Raw genomic sequence first — 18,491 nt, forward strand, 5'->3', positions numbered from 1 at the left:
CTGTCGTTGCAAGGGCTGCACACTGTGTTTTTCTGGTTGTCTTGTTACATTGCTTATTTTAAAAAACAGTCGACTGATATTTAAATGTGGGGTTTTGTTTTTGTTTCTTTTGGTTCAGAGTTGAAAGAGATTGACAACCGTTAACTTGGGTTGCAACTACAGGTGACACTGGAAGCAGCCAGGCTCTAGGACATGCCCGGTGGAAGGAGGGGCCCTAGCCGGCAGCAGCTCCGACGGTCGGCTTTGCCTTCCTTGCAGACCCTCGTTGGTGGAGGCTGTGGCAATGGAACAGGCCTGAGAAACAGGTAAAGACCGAGCGAGGCTATGATCTGCAATGGCCTAGCATCAGAGAAACTCACTTAAAAGTCTTGCTGTTCAAAGATTTATCGATTTTTTTTTTTTTTTTGATAGTGAGGTAGAAATTCAGAATTCAGTTCCTGAAGACTGAAGACTCAGAATTTCAGAATACTTTAGAGGTAGGAAGATGCAACCTGATACTTACAAGTTGAAAGCAGTTCAGGTGTGCTTATGCCTAATCATCCAAGTTCTGGTCCTCACACCTTTTTAGCTGTTTGAAGGGAGGAGTAAATGAAGGTACGCAGCAGGTGTGACAGTTTATTGACTATTGGCAATCTCTGTGTTTTGGGAAGGTAAATTAAAGACTGACAGCCAACACAGTGTTCCAGAATTATGTCAGATTCCATCAAGTCTTCTAAATATTACCCCCCAAACATCAAGTGTTCTAAATATTACCCTCCAAATTATTTGCTGTTAATAAACTGCTAGGTACATCCTAAATGCCTTAAGATTCTTGTCTTGTAGAAAAAGAATTTGGTCTTTTTAAAGGAGGTATTTATCTCTGAACCTAAGATTTGAAAGCTGGAGTGAAATATTTCAGTCTTAGCTAGGGTAACTTCTGTCATCAGGAAGCTTGGTCATGTACCGGTGGCAAGAGATACTTTCCCCTAATCTGTTGTTTGATCAAGATAGTATTTGCCGTGTCATTTCTATTTTTTTCCCTGGGTAGAGCTCCTCTTGTGCCTGCATTTTAATTTTCGGAGCTGGCAGTCAGTGTCATGCTTGTCTTTTCAGGTCCACCTCATGGTGTTTGTGCATGTCTTTCTGTTTTGCGTCACTCGCCGCTTTCTGACTTTCCGAGCCAACTTCTTTCTGATCTTTAAAATCAGTTCTGATGTTGTCATTTCAGTAGGGGCTTTCCCTAAAATTCCAGTTTGAAGGGATTTTTTCTGATGTCTAGTTCTCATTGAACTGATTTTCAATCCAGGTTGTATGTTTGTGTAAACATACATAAAGTAAAAGTAGTTTAGAGTGTGATTTTTTTTACTTTACTGTCCTATGGGTTTCTCATTTAAGAAATGGTGATAATCTTTGCTTCATTGAAGGATTTAAAAATCAATAAAGTAGACCATTGCAGTAACTTTAAAAAAACTTTAAAAAGTTTCAAAATTCTTGCAAATAATGTTGTTTTACATTTAGAAAAACAAGGTTTCTGGCATTGTTTTTTGTTTAAGATTTATTTATTTTTATTTAAAAGGCAGATTTACTGAGAGAGGGAGAGACAGATCTTCCATTCTCTGGTTCATTCCCAAATGGCCACAACGGCCAGAGCTGAAGTGATCCAAAGCCAGGAGTCAGGAGCTTCTTCTAGGTCTCCCACATGAGAGCAGGACTCCAAGGCTTTGGGCCATCGTCTACTCCTTTCCCAGGATACCAGCATGGAGCTGGATAGGAAGTGAAGCTGCTGGGATACGAACTGGCACCCATGTGGGATCCTGGTGCTTGCAAAGTGAGGATTTAGCCATTGAGCCATCATGCTGGGCCAAAGATTGCTGGCATTGTGGTGTAGTGGGGTAAGTTGCTCCCTGTAATTCTGGCATTTCATATTGGAGCACCAGGTAGAATCCTGGCTGCCCTGCTTCTAATCCATCTCCATATTATATAAATGCCTGAGGAGAAGATGACCCAGGTCCTTTGATGGGTGCCACCAATGTGGGAGACTTTGATGGAATTCCTAGCGTCCGTCTGGCCCAAGTCAGACGCTAGAACCACTTTTTTGTCCTTGCATATGCTTTGTAAACTGAATATGTTCAGATGGCCGCTGTATATGCTTTGTGTTTTATTATATCTTTGAATAATTTGTGCATTGTTCATTTGCTTAGCTAAAATCTGCTGATTGCTGGCTCTGTAAGAGTTAGCCTCAAGCCTGCTCTGTTAACTCTTTCCTGAACCCAGGCTTTGTTTGCAGGGACGAAACAGTCATTTAGCATCAGCCACATTGTTTATGTGACTTAGGCACAGTGAACTTGTGTTAATGGGTTAGGGACAGTGTTCTGTTAGTTGAGAGCATTATGTACCAGTCAAGTTCTCAGATGCAAACCTTATAAGTGGGTCTTTCTAAAGGTACTTGTGCTGCGCACCTGCTTTCCGCTTGGGAGTCTGGAATGTTGGTAGTACTAGGGAGAGGGCACGTCCAAGGAGAAATGTCAGGCGTTGAATTCAGTGAGCTTTCCTGCTGGCCAGCAGTTCACAGGTGATGACATAGCTCATTATTGGAGGAGTTTGATGTGTCCTGAGTAGATTTTTGAATCTATTCTTACATCATGTAAGAGGAATAACAATTTTATTTTTCCTAAATAATTCTTGTATAACTAATTTTCTGAGATACATTGACTAAGCCTCTTTATTTTAATTATTTATATATGTATATGCATATGAACTTTGATCATGTCTCCTCTGAAGCTTTCAACTTTATCGATTAAACAGATTAAATCTCACAGATGGTATGGTAATGCTTTGCTTTCCCATATTTACTATTTTTTTCAAGATTTATTTATTTTTATTGCAAAGTCAGATATACAGAGAGGAGGAAAGACGGGAAGATCTTCCATCTGATGATTCACTCCCCAAGTGACCACAATGGCCGGTGCTGCGCCAATCCAAAGCCAGGAGCCAGGAACTTCTAGATCTCCCATGCAGTGCAGGGTCTTAAGTCTGTGGGCCATCCTCGACTGCTTTCCCAGGCCACAAGCAGGGAGCTGGATGGGAAGCAGGGCTGCTGGGATTAGAACCGATGCCCATATGGAATCCCGGCGCATTCAAGTGAGGACTTTGGCCACTAGGCCATGGTGCTGGGCCCTCCCATATTTATTTTCAAATAAAGTGATGCTTTGGATGACTTTAACATTTGTCTCTTGTTTCCTAAAGTTTCAAATAGTCAACACTATGGTAGAGTATTACAAGTGTAGATCTTTGGGGCTCTAGCACAGTAGCCTAGCGGCTGAAGTCCTTGCATTGAACATACTGGGATCCCATCTGGGCACTGGTCCTAATCCTAGCAGCCCTGCTTCCCATCCAGCTCTCTGCTTGGGGCCTGGGAAAACGGTCGAGGATGTCCCAAAGCCTTGGGACCCTGTCCCCTCATGGGAGACCTGGGGGAAGCTCCTGGCTCCTGGTTTCAGATCGGCTCAGCTCCAGCTGTTGTGGCCACCTGGGGAGTGAATCAATGGATGGAAGATCTTCTTCTCTGTCTCTCCTCTTCTCTGTATATCTGACTTTGCAATAAAAATAAATCTTAAAAAAAAAGTGTAGATCTTTGTACTTTGTTTTTAATGTCTTTTTTCAAGCCTAGAATTTTATTAACCTTTTTAATAACAGAAATGTATTGGCCAGCTGTACTTGGGACAGAGTCTCTGGGAACTTTTTTGACCTTTAAACTACACAACAGTTTAACGTGCTTTCCTCCTGGTGTATTTTTTACTGCAGGAATTAGGAATTTTTAGTTTTTTTCTAAGAGGCTCCTCATCATGAAATTTATCATTAGAATTTTTTAATTTAATTATGTTATTAATTGAAGTAAGTGAGTAGATTTGCTTCTGGCATTAATTGTCTCCGTTCAGCTCTACCAGCTTGCATAGTTCCAAAGGTGGCATTCCATGGAGTGTGCCATGGAATGATGGAGTTGTACAGCATTGTGACTCACACCCCAGAACAGACTACAGGGCTGAAGTCTTTGCAGTTGTGGAGGTATGACTCTGCAGCCCTGTTGGTACGTTAGAAATAGACTGCTTGATATGTTTGCTGTATTGGATGGAGAATATTCTAGGAATGAGAAGCAGGTAATTTTTATAGTTTTTTCTAACTCCATCCTTCTCCAGACCCTTATTTTCCGTTCTGGGTTTCTGTAACAATGTTCTTAACTGTTCAGAATGCAGAGTTCATGTTCCCATGAGTCACTTAAAGTACTGTAAATGCCACATACTAGAATTCTATATTTGGAAATTTTAGAATGGTAAAATGTTGTTCCTTCTCTAATGGTCTTTGGAAGTATCCAAACCAGGCCTTTTTTTCCTAGTTCTGTAATCAATAATATACTCTTAGATCTGTGTAATCATTCCCAGGAATATAAACAATAGAAAATACTATTTCTTATCTATATCTTACCATTATATACAGCCTAGCTATTTTTGACCTGAAAAAGCACACAAAATTAGTAATATTAAGATGACAGGAATTAAGATTGATGTTTTATTTTTGTTTAAGATATATCCCTTTGTTATGACTGTTGATCTTCTACTTTCTTAAGTAAGAAAAGTACATTTTCTGTGCTTGAAGCTGTAGTCTAGTAGGCAGGGTATAGTTGTATACAAAATATTCTGTATTAAGTATAGCAATAAAGGCGTAATTTAGGTAGAATGTTGGTGCTGGGGAAAGGTGAATTAGTTTTGGTCAAGTGAAACAGTAAGCTTCACAGAGCATGTTTATAGACTTGAATGCTGAGTGAAAAAGGCTTGAATTTTGTTAGTGTTATATGGGAAGTTTGGGAAGAGCTTATTACACAAAAATGAATGATAAGTACAAAAGTAAAGGGAGGAACATGCAGAGGAGTGATGAGAGGTGAGACTGGGCTGTTATGCAGAGGGCCTCCTAAGGTACATAAAATTTTTTTGGATAGTATTCCATAGGCATTGGAAAGCCCTTAAAGAATTTAAGAAAGTAACACGATCAGTTTTGCTTTAGAAAGAACTCTAAGGCAGGTTGTACATTGTTTAGTGAAAGTAAGTTGAATTTCAGAAAATTACTGCAATAGCTTAGGTAAAAGCAAAAATGAATACTTGAAAGGAACTAAAGTGTTAGATTTAAAGGGAAGGTACAGTTTGGAAAAAGCTCTGTAAAGCAGAAGCTTCCAGCTTTAGAGAGGATTGGATATGAAGAGGCAGAAGAAAAGGTCAAATATGACTCACAGGTTTTGGATTGGGGCAGCTAACTGGATGGACCAGGAACTGCAGTCAACACTGTAATAGGAAGAACCCAGGGATTTCAGTCAACAGTTGGATATAGCATGAGTCAGAAAAGTAACAGAGAACTCTGTGGGAAGTTTAACCTGGAGCATGTGAGAGAGTGGAAGCCAAGGCAACCTCCTGGATTATGGGCATGGTGTTGGGGAGAGAAGAGATTTCAGGTGGGAGTCTTGGGGAAGGCCAACAGTTAAGGAGTAAGTGGAGGAAGCAGCTGTGTGAACCTGAAGGCTGATATCATTTGATTACCCATGGTTTTCTCTTTCAGGAACGGTAATGCTGTTGGCCTACCAGTTCCACCTATCACAGCCTCCATCACCCCGGGTCCTGTTCGTCATTGCCAAATTCCTGACTTGCCTGTGGATGGGAGTCTGCTCTTTGAATTTCTTTTTTTTATCTACTTGTTGGTGGCTTTGTTTATTCAGTACATCAACATCTATAAGACGGTGTGGTGGTATCCTTACAACCATCCTGCGTCTTGTACTTCACTGGTAAGTCCCGGCAGTGGCACACTTGGCTGAATTACAGAGTTACGCTGGAGGGAAGAGAAGACTAGGATCCTGTGTCAGAGTGTGTAGATTTTTTTTTGTGTGTGAGCCAAAAAATTTTTTAATTTGTTAATTTCTTGCACCTGAACAAGTATTCTTCCACAGCATCTTAGGGCTGAGATTCTTTACTGTGGTCCTTAATTAGTTTGCACCACATTGCAGGATTTTCTGTGCCAGTTTTACAGAGGCTCACCCATTCCCCTGGTTTCTTGACATCAGCTCTTAATAGGCTGATTTGGTGTTCAGCACAAGAGATCTCCGTTAACTTGAAATACGTAGGCTTATCACAGTGGTGTGCACACACACGAAGCCTGTCTGAGAGTTCGTGAATTCCATGTGCTAGTTTGTTGTGGATGAGGCAGTGGTCCTCAATACCTCTTGTAAAGCAGTATGATCCTGTACCTCCAGCTCACTGCCTTCCTTGGCCCTGGTGAAAGATTACAGGGCAAATAGACGCTTCAACATATCTGGGCCTCTGCCTCTGTGCAACTTATTTACAGCAAGGAAAAACTGTCCTGTGTAGTTTATGTATGTGTCTGGTATTGGGAAAAGGTTAGAAAACCCCCCTAGCCACATGAACATAGATAGGAAATGAGATTGGCCCAAATTCCTCAAGATAGTATGGGAGGGGACTGAAAAAAATTGTTTAAATGAAAAAAATGGTTTAAATATTTGTATCACTTGATTGTTCCTGGAATTAACTATGTTCCATGTTGACTATCTACTTACTGTCATGAGATGAGAATTAGGAGTTATGATTTAGACTCTCAGTTCTTTGCTGAGATGCCCACTTGGTCTGTCAAGTGTAATCTCTTCATTGGATTTGGCTAGTATATTTAATGCTTAAAAAAAAATCATGATTTAATGCCAAGTTGCATCTTTTTTTCCCCCTAATACTCATTTTTTCCATCCAGGTTATTATATTATTGATTATGACAGCTATATACTTCATCCAACCATCTGGTTTGGTGTTGTAAAATGAAGAGGTTGGATTAGATGATCTTTAAAGCTTTCACCAATCTATGCCTTATTTCTTATGTTTATCTAATATTTACTTTTCAAGAGTTTGTTGTATAATCCACTATAAAGTTTTCATTTCGCTTGACATTCCTTCGGAAACTTCTCATTTGTTTAATTTTCACATTAATCAAAGTGCAGTTCTCCCAGTCTGCCACTTTTGACTAAAGGGTTTTTTTGTTTCATTTTGTTTTGTTTTTTTTAAGATTTATTCATTTTTGTTGGAAAATCAGATTTATGTAGAGAAGGACAGACAGAAAGACTTTGGCCACTGGTTTACTCCCCAGGCAGCTGCAGTGGCTGGAGTTGAGCCGATCTAACCCAGGAGCCTGGAGCCTCTACTGCTTTTCCAAGGCTTTGGGCCATCCTCTACTGCTTTTCCAGACCACAAGCCGGGACATGAACCAGTACCCATATGGGATCCTGGCACATGCAAGGCAAGGGACTTTAGCCACTAAAGGCTATCATGCCAGTCCCCTGAGTGAAATTTTTAAAATGCTTTGAAGTGAAGTGAGCCAGTGCTCCTACTGTACATTAGCCTGAGATCATGTAAAGGAAGTAAAGGAAGGAATGCTTAAGGGAGGCTATGGTGTGGACTGGCTCACTTTTGTGATTTTTGTTATCACAAGCTCTTACTTAATTCAGTTGTGAAACCAGGAGTAAATAGTATAGGTAATTAAAATAAATAATAAAATAAATGCATAAAATAGTAAAGGTAAGTAAGATGTTCACCTCTGGATCTGACGGGGATTCTGAGTCAGTGAACTATTGGGAAGGGGTTACCAGGAGACTAGTTACTTTGCATTTCTGAAGGTACAGAAGTGTAGAATCCCTAGACTGGGATTAATCTAAATGGGGCTTGGGTCTCCAATAGGTCGCCTTTTGTCTTCTATTATGTGAATCTGACCCAACAAATTTGTTATATTAAGTTTTTCTTTTGCTATTTCAAGATCTTCATGACCAGAGAAAAAAAAGATCTCCATGACTGAAAAAGGAAATGTGGTCACCTAAGTGTGAGAAGTGTCATTCTAACTGTAAAGAAGTTAGCCAAATAAATCTAACCCTAAAAAATAGCATCTAACCTTGAAAAATAGAAGTAGCAGAATTTTTTTTTACTACAGCCAAGAGCAGAGAATTCAAGAGCAGATACCCTGGTTATAAAAAGATAGGTGTAAGTAGATAACCCATTTTCATTGTTTAGAATATAATGAGATTTTCTTAAGAAATATTAGACACATTTAAAAAATTTAAATATTAGACACTTTTTTTTAAATTAAAAATATCCTGACTTGAACGGTGATGCATTCTTAGTAAGATCCAGGGGGCCCTAGTGACCCTTTATGCATTATTTTGGAGGTGTGGAGTTAGCAAGGAAAAAGTCTGAACAATGGGGTGTTAGGAATATATATTTCAAATTTGACACTTTGTTCCACCTCCATTGCTGCTAACTTATTCAGTCCATCATCATCATTCACCTGAATTAAAACCAATAGTTTCTTAACTAATCTTGGAAAAATAAAATTGATAAACTCATTTATCATTCATTACCTTATGGCAGTTTTTTTTTTTTTAAGATTAATTTATTTGAAAAGCAGGGTGACAGGGAGAAACAAAAGGGAAAGATCTTCCATCTGCTAGTTTACTTCCCAAATGCCTTTCATTGCCAGCATTCCTTTTTGGAATAAGCACCATCTTATTTCTTTTGAAATCCGGTTTTTAACGATTGATTTATTGGTAGACAGAGAGATGTACTGGTTGACTTCCCAAGTGACCACAATAGTCGGGGCTGAGCTAGGCTGAATGTAGGAGCCAGGAACTCCATCTGGGTGGCCCTTGTTGGTCTTGGGAGCCCAGCTATTTTGGCCATTATCTGTTGCCTCTAGGTCCATTAGCAGGAAAATGGATCAGAACTGGAGTGAGACTGTACAGACTGATTCAGGATGTATAACCAGCTGTCGTACAACACCTACCATTTGCTATTTTCACATTTTAAAGTAAATCCATTTACGTATTTGGGAGGCAGTACAACAGAAAGAGGAAAAGCTAAAGATAGTTTTCATATGCTGGTTCATTCCCCAAATGGCTACAACAGCCTTTCTGGGCCAGTATAAAGCCAGAACCAGGAACTCTGCCCTGGTCTCACATGGGTTGCAGAGGCTTAAGCACTTTGGCCCATTATCTGCTTCCTTCCCGGGTGACATTAACAGAAAACTGTACTGAAAGTAAAACAGCTATGTTTCAAATGGAATTTCTATGAAGAAAACCAGCATCACAAACAGTGTTTTAACCCACTCGGCCACAAAAGTTGGCCCTTTTAGCTACTTTTGTAGACATCTAGGCAGTATTTCCCTATTTCAGTCTTTTTGACACTCATTTCCTCTGCTTTGGGCCTACTGCTCGCAGAGCCTGTCCTGCTATATGTATTACCACAGCTACTAACTGACAACATCTAGGCTATGCTATTTTTTATTTTACAGAAGAAATTAACTATAGGACATGTTTCTAAATCAAGGAGGAACAATTCAGTAAATGTAATTGAGACACCAACTAGCAGACAGCTTAGTAGCTGTCCAGTTAACATAGGCTAAGGGATCAATAGCACTAACTCCCAATTGATCCGTTAAATTTGACACATTGTAAATGTGGCATTTTTAGATGAAGTATTCTTGCCCTGATTCTCTAGGTTATTACTTATTAACTCAAAGCTATAATCTTTTCCTTTTAATACAGTAAACTTTCCATAAAGGAGAGGAATACATTCCAGATAGTTTTAAATCGTGTTTGGAAAGTGAAAGCAATTTGTCATGAAAGGAGGATTAGAAGGTAGGTAGTCTCTTTAAGATCCCTTGAATTCCCGTGATCTGTGAGGGTAAGGTGATCTAAGGAAGATCTTTTTGAAGGAGAAAACTTGTGTCGTTCCAGCTGGATACAACCTTGTCCTCCTTTCTAATGCAGTTGTTTCTCTTATAGAATTTCCATCTCATTGACTATCACCTGGCTGCATTCATCACAGTGATGCTTGCAAGGAGGCTTGTATGGGCTCTTATCTCAGAGGTAACACCTCATTCACTGTATTTTATCATGTATCGCTAGAGTTCAGGCTGAACACGTGAAATGTCCAAATAGAATTTGAATGCGGGCTAAAATTTCCCTACTCCCCTTTGAGTTGCACTAGTGCTTTTGAAAAAGGTCTTCTGCAATATATTTAAAATTTGAGAGCTCTTAGGAATTAGTTTATTGAATATGATACTCCTTTTATCTTTTGAGTTTTTCAGGACAATATATTTAAGGCCTAGGTAAAAACAGGATGAATTTCAGATAGCTATTATTATGAGGAATTATCAGTATACTTAAAGCTGCTTCTGATTATTCAGATTCAGATAACATCGATTCCAAACTATTGATACATCATTTGTGGAGTTTGTGACAAGAATTATTTGTATGCATGTACCAAAAGTAAGCATCTTTATAAGAAAATGTGGAAAGTTACATACGATTAATGCAAAGATTTAAGTCTGATAGGCAGAGGGAGAAAGAATTAGATCATTAGAATGATCTTTGTAAAATTAAAATTTGTTGACAGATTATTTTTATAAATTTGTAATCAATAATCTTGGAATTTTTATTTTAGTGTTTATATGTTATAAACATAGGTAATGAGTCAGCTTTTTCTTTCAAATATACATGGAAAGTCTTGTATGTGTTAGGTCTAATTTTCATGAACCTTATTTCTATAAGTATATTATAGTTGGAAATAAGTTATGATATGCAAGCTGTTTGAAGCCAACTGAAAAACATTGGCAGTAGGATTGTCTTTCTCAGAGTGGGAAAGCTGCCTGTAATATTTTTTTTCAAATTTTTTATTAGGTGATGAAAATGGTTGCTTACTTCTGCATGTATTGAGAAATGTGTTTGTTCTTTAGAGGAACTAAGTGGGGCTTTATGTTTAGATCTATTGAAACAGGTGAAAGATTGTTTTGTTTCATCCCTTCAGATCCTTAGGAATAATACTGTGTATATTGTGTAAATATGTTCAGTGAATGTGTAAAACCCTGCATAAACATGGGTTTCTACCTTTTTCTGTTAAGGCTATTGCTTCTTTTACTAATGGCCCAAAAATAGCTTAGCAGCTTTGGCATACAGCCTTAGTTGAGAATGTTTTAGTTCTTTTGTAAAGAAGTTTGTAATTCTCACTAGGAGCAGAATACTTAAACCAAGTATCAGTGGATGTGTAGTTCAAGACTTCTTCTGTCCCTTAATGGGCACCAGTAAGGGAATGCTTAAATAATTATAAAATGTCTGCATAATGAAATATTGTGCAAGCCACTAAAAAGGTGAAAACATGGAATGGCATTTTGGCTTACAGAGTGAAATCGTTGCTTGGATGTCCACATTTCATATAGGAACAGTGTTTGAGTTCTGACACCTCTGCTGCCTGTCCAGCTTTCTGTCTATGCATCCTGAGAAACAGAGAATGAGGGCTCAAGTGCTTGGTCGCTGTCCCCCATATGGGAAATGCTGATTCTGGACTGCTTGCTGGCTATGACCTTAGCCCAGGTCTTGTTCTTGGAGGCATTCTTGAGTGAACAAGTGAATACACGATATCTCTGTCATTGTCTTTCCTTTTGCCTTTCAAGTAGATGAAAGTAAACTTAAAGATGAATATTAAAAAGATTAAAAAGTATTTATGTATTGACCTCCAAGATGTCAAGTGAAAAAAGCAAAGTGCAAATCTGTATTTAAGACAAGTAGAAGGAATGAAATATATTGGCTTAATTGAATAAATTGTATCTGGAGGAGTAGACTAATAATCAACTGCTTTGCTGGTGTTTGGGAGATAGGATCAATAGGAGAGGAACTTTCATTACGAATGTTAGATGTTTTAATTAGTGTGAATATGTTTTCTATTGAAAATTTTGAAATTAGAATTGTACAATGTTTTCTCTTCTTAAAATAGTTAAATTATAAATCATCTTTCCCTCTTGTGTTTGTCACTTTTTTTTTTTTTGGCTTATGTCACAGAATGGACCCTTACCCTGAGAAAGGCCAAATAATTCAGAGATAAATAAATACTATTCAGAGAGAATTACCTCTCCTCATATAGACTGTAACTCACCGCCTGGCCAACTCTATTTCTGTGCTTGTTCTTTCAGGCCAAAATTCAGCCATGTTTTCTGAAATCAAAAAAATCACATTTTATTGAAAAATAATTGGAAAACACTGTAGAGCAAAATATTTAACATTTGTAAACCATTTTCATGTCATTCCTTCTAATCTCAACATGGTCATTTTTGTAGGCATATTCATATATCCAAGAATATTGTCCGTTTATGTTCTTATTTTCGCTTAGCATTGTATTGTTATTTTTATACTCCTCTCCTGGCTAATTTGCTTATCCTTCAGATCTCAACTTAAATACAACTTCCTAAAGGAAGTATTACAGTCTCCCATTACTTGATTTTCATAGCGGCCTACATTTTGCCTATAATGCTCATCATGATTATGAAGATTATTGTCTGAATTTAAGTTTAATATTTGCTTTTCTGGGCTGGGAAGCTTTTTTAAATTTTATTTTGAATATTGTTTACATAATTGAGAGGGTTGCACACCCAAGTGGGCCTCCAGTTAGAGTAGAAAGGGTCAGGAATGGAGGAAGATGTGTGGGACAAATGTTTCAGGTTTTTTTTCTCCTGTGTCTGAAAGGGAGGATGGGGACCATTGCTTGCTGTCAAACTACATTAGCACTGGGAATGGGGGATGGTTCTTTTTTTGTTTTTTGAAGGTTTATTTATTTATTATTGCAAAGTCAGATATATACAGAGAAGAGGAGAAACAGAAATATCTTCCGTCTGATGCTTCATTCCCTAAGTGACTGCAATGGCGGGTGATGCGCTGATCCAAAGCCATGAGCCCAGATCCTCTTCCAGGTGTCCCACGCTGGTGCAGGGTCCCAAGGCTTTGAGGCCATCCTCCACTGCTTTCCCAGGCCACAAGCAGGGAGCTGGATGGGAAGCGGTGCTCATATGGGATCCGAGTGCGTTCAAGGCGAGGACTTTAGCCACTAGGCCACGGTACCGGGCCAGGGGATGGTCCTTTAGATCTCCATGTGGGAAAGAGTGTTCTGAGAATGTTCTTGAGTGGTTTTGTTATGAAAAGTTGTTTGTTTTGTTCTATAGGGTTGATAAAATCTTTCCAAAGTCTACTGGATGACAAAGTCCTTTAGTGTATCCAAAGACCAGGAACATTGTGTTAGTTTGGCCAGGAGAATTGTCCAAACGGTTCTGCTTTACATCCTGTGACGAGGCAGTCATTATCCCCTTCTGGCCTAGATGAGCTGGCTGTCATGTCCTCTGTATATATCTGGGCATGCAGTCCATTACACAGACATCAACGACTGAGGAGGTCCATGTCCTCCATGTCTGAATCACATATGGGATTTTCAGGGTGGCCAGGGTCTGAGTCCAGTGGTGTGTAGTTGGGGAATTCACCTAGAATCCTCGTTTAGAGTGATCTTAGGCTTGACTCTGGAGTGTGTCAACCAGTGCAGGGTCAGGTTAGCCTGTCATCTGCACCAGCCAACGCACATACCAGTGGATGCAGCTGCCTGGTCAATTCCACCCCACCCTGTATCACACAAACCCGTGGGTGCTGCAGCCCAGCCCAGCCCAGCCAACCCACCTCAGTCCTGGTCCTCGTGAATACTAGTGGATACCATGGCTCAGTCAGGGTGACCCCCAGCAACCCCCATCAGACCCTCCCCCAGCTCCAGTTTTTGTGCATGCTAGCTTCTGCTGTGGCTGACCCCAGCCTACATCCTATCCAACTCTTGGGCACACTCATGGGTAATGCAGCTTAGCTCAGCCCAGCCTGCCCCCAGACCCAATCCACATGTATGTCAATAGGTACTACTGCCTTGTCCAGCCCTGGTTCTTATGCTCATCAGCCAGTGGTATGGCCTCCCAGGAGAGTGCCCACAGTTTCCTACCTAGCATTATTCCAGCCCCAGATCTTGTGCCTTTCAGGGAGTACTGTAATCCAGCCTGGCATGGCCTGCACCCAGTCCTGGTACTTACCAGGTGGTGCTAGAGCTCAGCCAGCCTGGCCCGTACCCATTCTAACTCTTACATACACCAATCCAGGCTGGCCTGCTCCCAGTCCTAGCTCTCATCAGTGGAACAGCAGTCCAGCAAAGGAGTCCCCAAAGTTCCTCTAACAGGCCTGTTCCCAACCAAGGGTCTCAACACATGTCAGGGAGTACTATGGCCCAATCTGAGATAGCCTGCCCTAGTCTCATCATTCACTAGTAGGTGCTCTAGCCTGGCCTAGCCTGGCCTGCCTTACCCTCCAACCTCAGCTGTCATGCTCAACAGCAAGAGCTGCAGCTTAGCAAGGGAGTTCCCCAAGTTCCCTCCTGAGCCTGCTCCCAACCCCATATCTCACATGTGCTGATGGGTGCTCTGGCCTAACCTGACATACTGGCCCCCAGTCCTGGCATTAACCCACAGATACTGTGATCTAGCCCGCTGGCCCATCCCCATCCTGGCTCTCACCAATGGATGCTACAGCCTATCCCAAACTGGCTCACTCCCAGACCTGGCTCTCATATGACCCAGTAGCCTAGCCCGGTCCATCTCACACCCATTCTGGCTTTTAGGAAAGCAAGCAGGTGCCCCAGACCCAGCCAGTATGCATTGGGCAACCTCTTAAAGTTAGTTTTGTTTGTTTTGGTTACCAATGTGTCTGCAGCACCTAGTTTAGGGTTAGTTTTGTACAATACAGAGGTTAAAAGTGTCAGCATTGGAATAGGATAATAAGCCAATTGAAGGTCTGCTGTTCTGGTGACACTGAGTAAAAGCAATTTTTTTTTTTTAAGATTTATTTATTTTTATTGGAAAGTCAGATATACAGAGAGGAGGAGAGACAGAGAGGAAGACCTTCCGTCCGATGATTCATTCCCCAAGTGGCCGCATTGGCTGGTATTGTGCCTATCCAAAGCCAGGATCCAGGAACTTCTTCTGGGTATCTCTCACGGGTGCAGGGTCCCAAGGCTTTGGGCTGTCCTCAACTGCTGTCCCAGGCCACAAGTAGGGAGTTGGATGGGAAGCAGGGCCACTGGGATTAAAACCGGTGCCGATAAAGGATCCTGGCTCATTTAAGACGATGGCTTTAGCCTCTAGGCTATTGTGCTGGGCCCAAAAGCAATCTTTTTTTAGTGGCTTAAAGATTTCCTTTGGTTTTTGCATATGAGATAAATTGGCATGAGGCATATATCAGTTCCTGGTTCCTGGCTTTGGATTGGTGTAGCTCCGGCCGTTGTGGCCAGTTGGGAAGTTAATCAACAGACAAAATATTTCTCTCTGTCTCTCCTCCTCTCTGTATATCTGAGTTTTTAATAAAAGTAAAAATCTTAAAAAAAATGTGAATTATGAAGTTTTGTACTATACTTTTTTTTTTTTTTTTAAAGATACAGTCATTTAATTTTTTAAAGGAAGAGTTACAGAGATGGAGAAATCTCCTATCCACTGGTTCACTTTCCGAATGACTACAGTGTCCTGGTCTGGGCCAGAAGGACTTTATCTGTGTCTTCCATGTGGATACAGGGTCCCAAGAACTTGTCCATATCCCCTTGCTTTACCAGGCCTGTTAGCAGGGTGCTAGAATGGAAGTGGAGTGAGGACTGAAACCAGCACTGACATGGGATGCTAGCATTGCAGGTGCCTGTTTCCCCCACTTGGCTGCATTGCCAGCCCCTCAACTTCTTTTTAGTGAGCAGAAAGTGTATGCTAAAATAATGACCAAATATATTATAGTAAATACATAACCAGTAACAGACATTTATTGTAACAAGTATTGTGTACTGTACAAAATTGTAGGTGTTGTACTTTTAGCCAACTGACAATATAGTTGGCTTACTTGCACTAGTATCACTACAAAGATGTAATGTACGGGGCCCTGATGTTAGGACAACTATGACAAAATTATGGATTTTAAGCCCTATTATGGTCTTGTGGCCCCACTGTCATAGATGTGATCCATTGTTACCTAACATGTCACCATTTGGTGCATGGCTATAGTGTTAACAATGGACCAAGAAGCTGACGCATAGGAGGGATCTGAGAAGTTCCTTACCCCCCAGATATTAATGACTAAAAGGAGTTTTTCTTCTTTGTCATTTCCAACACTGCACTTTTTAGAGGTTAGAGGGACCCACCATTTTCCCCTGCCTTTTACTCATTCTCTTACCTAGCTCATTTTGAGGGGGAAAAAAAAGACAACTTTATGTTTTGACAAGTGCGTTTTCTTACAGTTTAGTCAGTTTTAAGATTTGGAATTAAAGAATAATATTTGAACAGCTGTGATGTAAGAATTGAAAGTGGTCATTCATTATTTCTATGTTTATAAAAGTTAAACGTATTTGTACAGGACTTTGGTAAAGAAGATTTGATTGTTTTTGAAACTTTTGTGGTTTATGAAACAATTAGGATTAGTGGGGAGGATTCAAAGAAAAGCAAATATTGTTGTTGCTATTAAGGCATTTTCAGTCTGATAGGAAGTAAGTTAGTAACTATCCATTTATGTATGTGAAGTTTACTCAGGAAGCTGTTAAAATTAGAAATTTCTTAGAGGCTGCCATTTGGCACAGAGGGTGAGATGGTCCCTTGTTGAAGTGATGGTTCCAGGGATTGCGTCTCTGCTCTATTTCTGGTTGTAGCTTCCTGCTAATACGCACCATAGGAAGCAGCAGGTCCTGCTTCAAGTGCTTGCTTCCTCGACAGTAATGGGAAACTTGTATTGAGTTGAAATCTCTTGACTTCGGTTTGGCCATCAATAGCTATTGCTAGTATCTACCAGCATATGTACTCACTCTCTCTCTGATTTTGAGAAAATTTTAAAAAGATTTATATTTATAGAAAGATTTACAGAGAGAAGGAGATAAAGAGAGATCCTCCATCTGCTGGTTCTCTTCCCCCCACCTCCATTGGCCATAATGGCCAGAGTTAGGTTAATCTGAAGCCAGGTAATTTGGATGATTATTTGAGAAGTTCCAATGTAAACAAATTGGATAATATCACAAGAGCTTAAAGGAGGTGTAAAGGGGTTGTGGAGATTACAGAAGGAAATAACTGGCTGCCTGAGACAGCTTGAATTTTCTAGGATTAGGAAGATGAGGTGGGTGGAGCAGTTTTTCCTTTTAAAAATTTTTAAAAGATATAATTTAACTTCTGCTCAACCTAAGTCCTTACCTGATGATGAAGCAAAAGGTAATAAAACATTAGAATTGGGCCTGAAATGGTAGCCTAGTGGCTAATGTCCTTGCTTTGCATGCATCAGGATCCCATATGGGTGCCAGTTCTAATCCCGGCAGTTCTGCTTCCCATCCAGCTCCCTGATTGAGGCCTGGGAAAGCAGTTGAGGACGGCCCAAAGCCTTGGGACCCTGCACACACAAGGGAGACCTGGAAGAAGCTCCTGCCTCCTGGCTTCAGATCAGATCAGCTCTAAGCCATTGTGGCTAGTTGGGGAGTGAATCAGCGGACAGAAGATCTTCCTTTTTGTCTCTCTCCCTCTCTGTATATGCATTTCCTATGAAAATAAATAAATGTTAAAAAATTTTGGATTTTTTTTTTGTTCTTGTTTTCCATTATACAGTTTTACAGGTATGGGTCTTCCCCTGTTTCACTACAATTCCTTCTCCTCGTTGTCCCCAGTATTTACAGAAGTGTAGTCTTTCAGCTGCAGTCATGACTCCCAATATTCTGCTCTTTGTGTGTGGCATGACAGTGTGGTTATAGGCAGTGGTAGAGAATCTAGTATCTTGTTTTCAGGTGTATTTAACAGTTGTTTTGGAGGTCTTTGATTAGGGAGTAGGGATACATACTGCAGTTCTTTGTTTCCTGGTACTGGGGTCTCCATTACACTGTTTATGAGAATGTAAATGATACTTGTTTACCTACTTATATTTTTGTTTTGTGTTTTGCCTAAGGTTGTCATATCAGAAAGTACCTGTGATATTTGTCCTGTTGGGAGTGGCTTATTTTATTGAGCTTAATGTCTTCACTTGGGACTAATTTTTGCAAATGGTAGACTTATTTTTATAATGGCTGAATAGTATTCCATAGAGTATGTGTACCACAATTTTTTTATCCAGTCCTCTTTTGATTGGCATCTGGGTTGAAAACATTTGAATTTATAAAATGTTTCTTTGTGACTTTCCAACTTTCAGGCCAATAAAGCGGGTGCAGCGTCCATGATTCACTACATGGTTCTGATATCGGCTCGCTTGGTGCTACTCACTTTGTGTGGATGGGTGCTCTGTTGGACCCTTGTAAGTCTCTTTCGAAGCCATTCAGTCCTCAATCTCCTTTTCCTTGGCTATCCGTGAGTACTTCAGTTTTTTATTTTCTATCTTATTAGTATATCTTAGACATTATTTCAGTCATGCAGACAATTTTGTAAAAAAAAAAAAAACAGGAGAGGGGAGAGATGAAATTCTTTGGCTATAAATCAGGAATTTCAGAAGTTGAAAATCATAGTGTATATGGTGACCATATAGTTTGTTTTTTATCCTGGGGCAAGAGGTGTAAACCAGGAAGGCTGTCCCAGAGAGCCTA

At 40.1% G+C, this 18,491-nt stretch overlaps 1 protein-coding gene across 2 annotated transcripts in view; it reads left to right on the forward strand.

Annotated features, from left to right (window-relative positions):
- The window catches only part of LOC121155202 (transmembrane protein 39A), a 29,281-nt gene that overhangs the window by 1,111 nt on the left and 9,679 nt on the right, over window positions 1-18,491 (forward strand). The window contains exons 2-5 of one of the 2 annotated variants that reach the window (XM_040978375.1): window positions 163-305; window positions 5,584-5,806; window positions 9,851-9,934; window positions 18,104-18,258. In XM_040978375.1, the coding sequence (XP_040834309.1) occupies window positions 193-305; window positions 5,584-5,806; window positions 9,851-9,934; window positions 18,104-18,258 (575 nt within the window). In that variant the 5' untranslated portion in view covers window positions 163-192. Of the gene's footprint in view, window positions 1-118; window positions 306-5,583; window positions 5,807-9,850; window positions 9,935-18,103; window positions 18,259-18,491 lie in introns of both variants that reach the window. The other variant, XM_040978374.1, reaches the window with a different exon arrangement.

The sequence above is a fragment of the Ochotona curzoniae genome, unplaced genomic scaffold (assembly GCF_017591425.1).
Source record: "Ochotona curzoniae isolate NIBS_2020 unplaced genomic scaffold, NIBS_Ocur_1.0 contig_2874, whole genome shotgun sequence".
NCBI lineage: Eukaryota > Metazoa > Chordata > Mammalia > Lagomorpha > Ochotonidae > Ochotona > Ochotona curzoniae.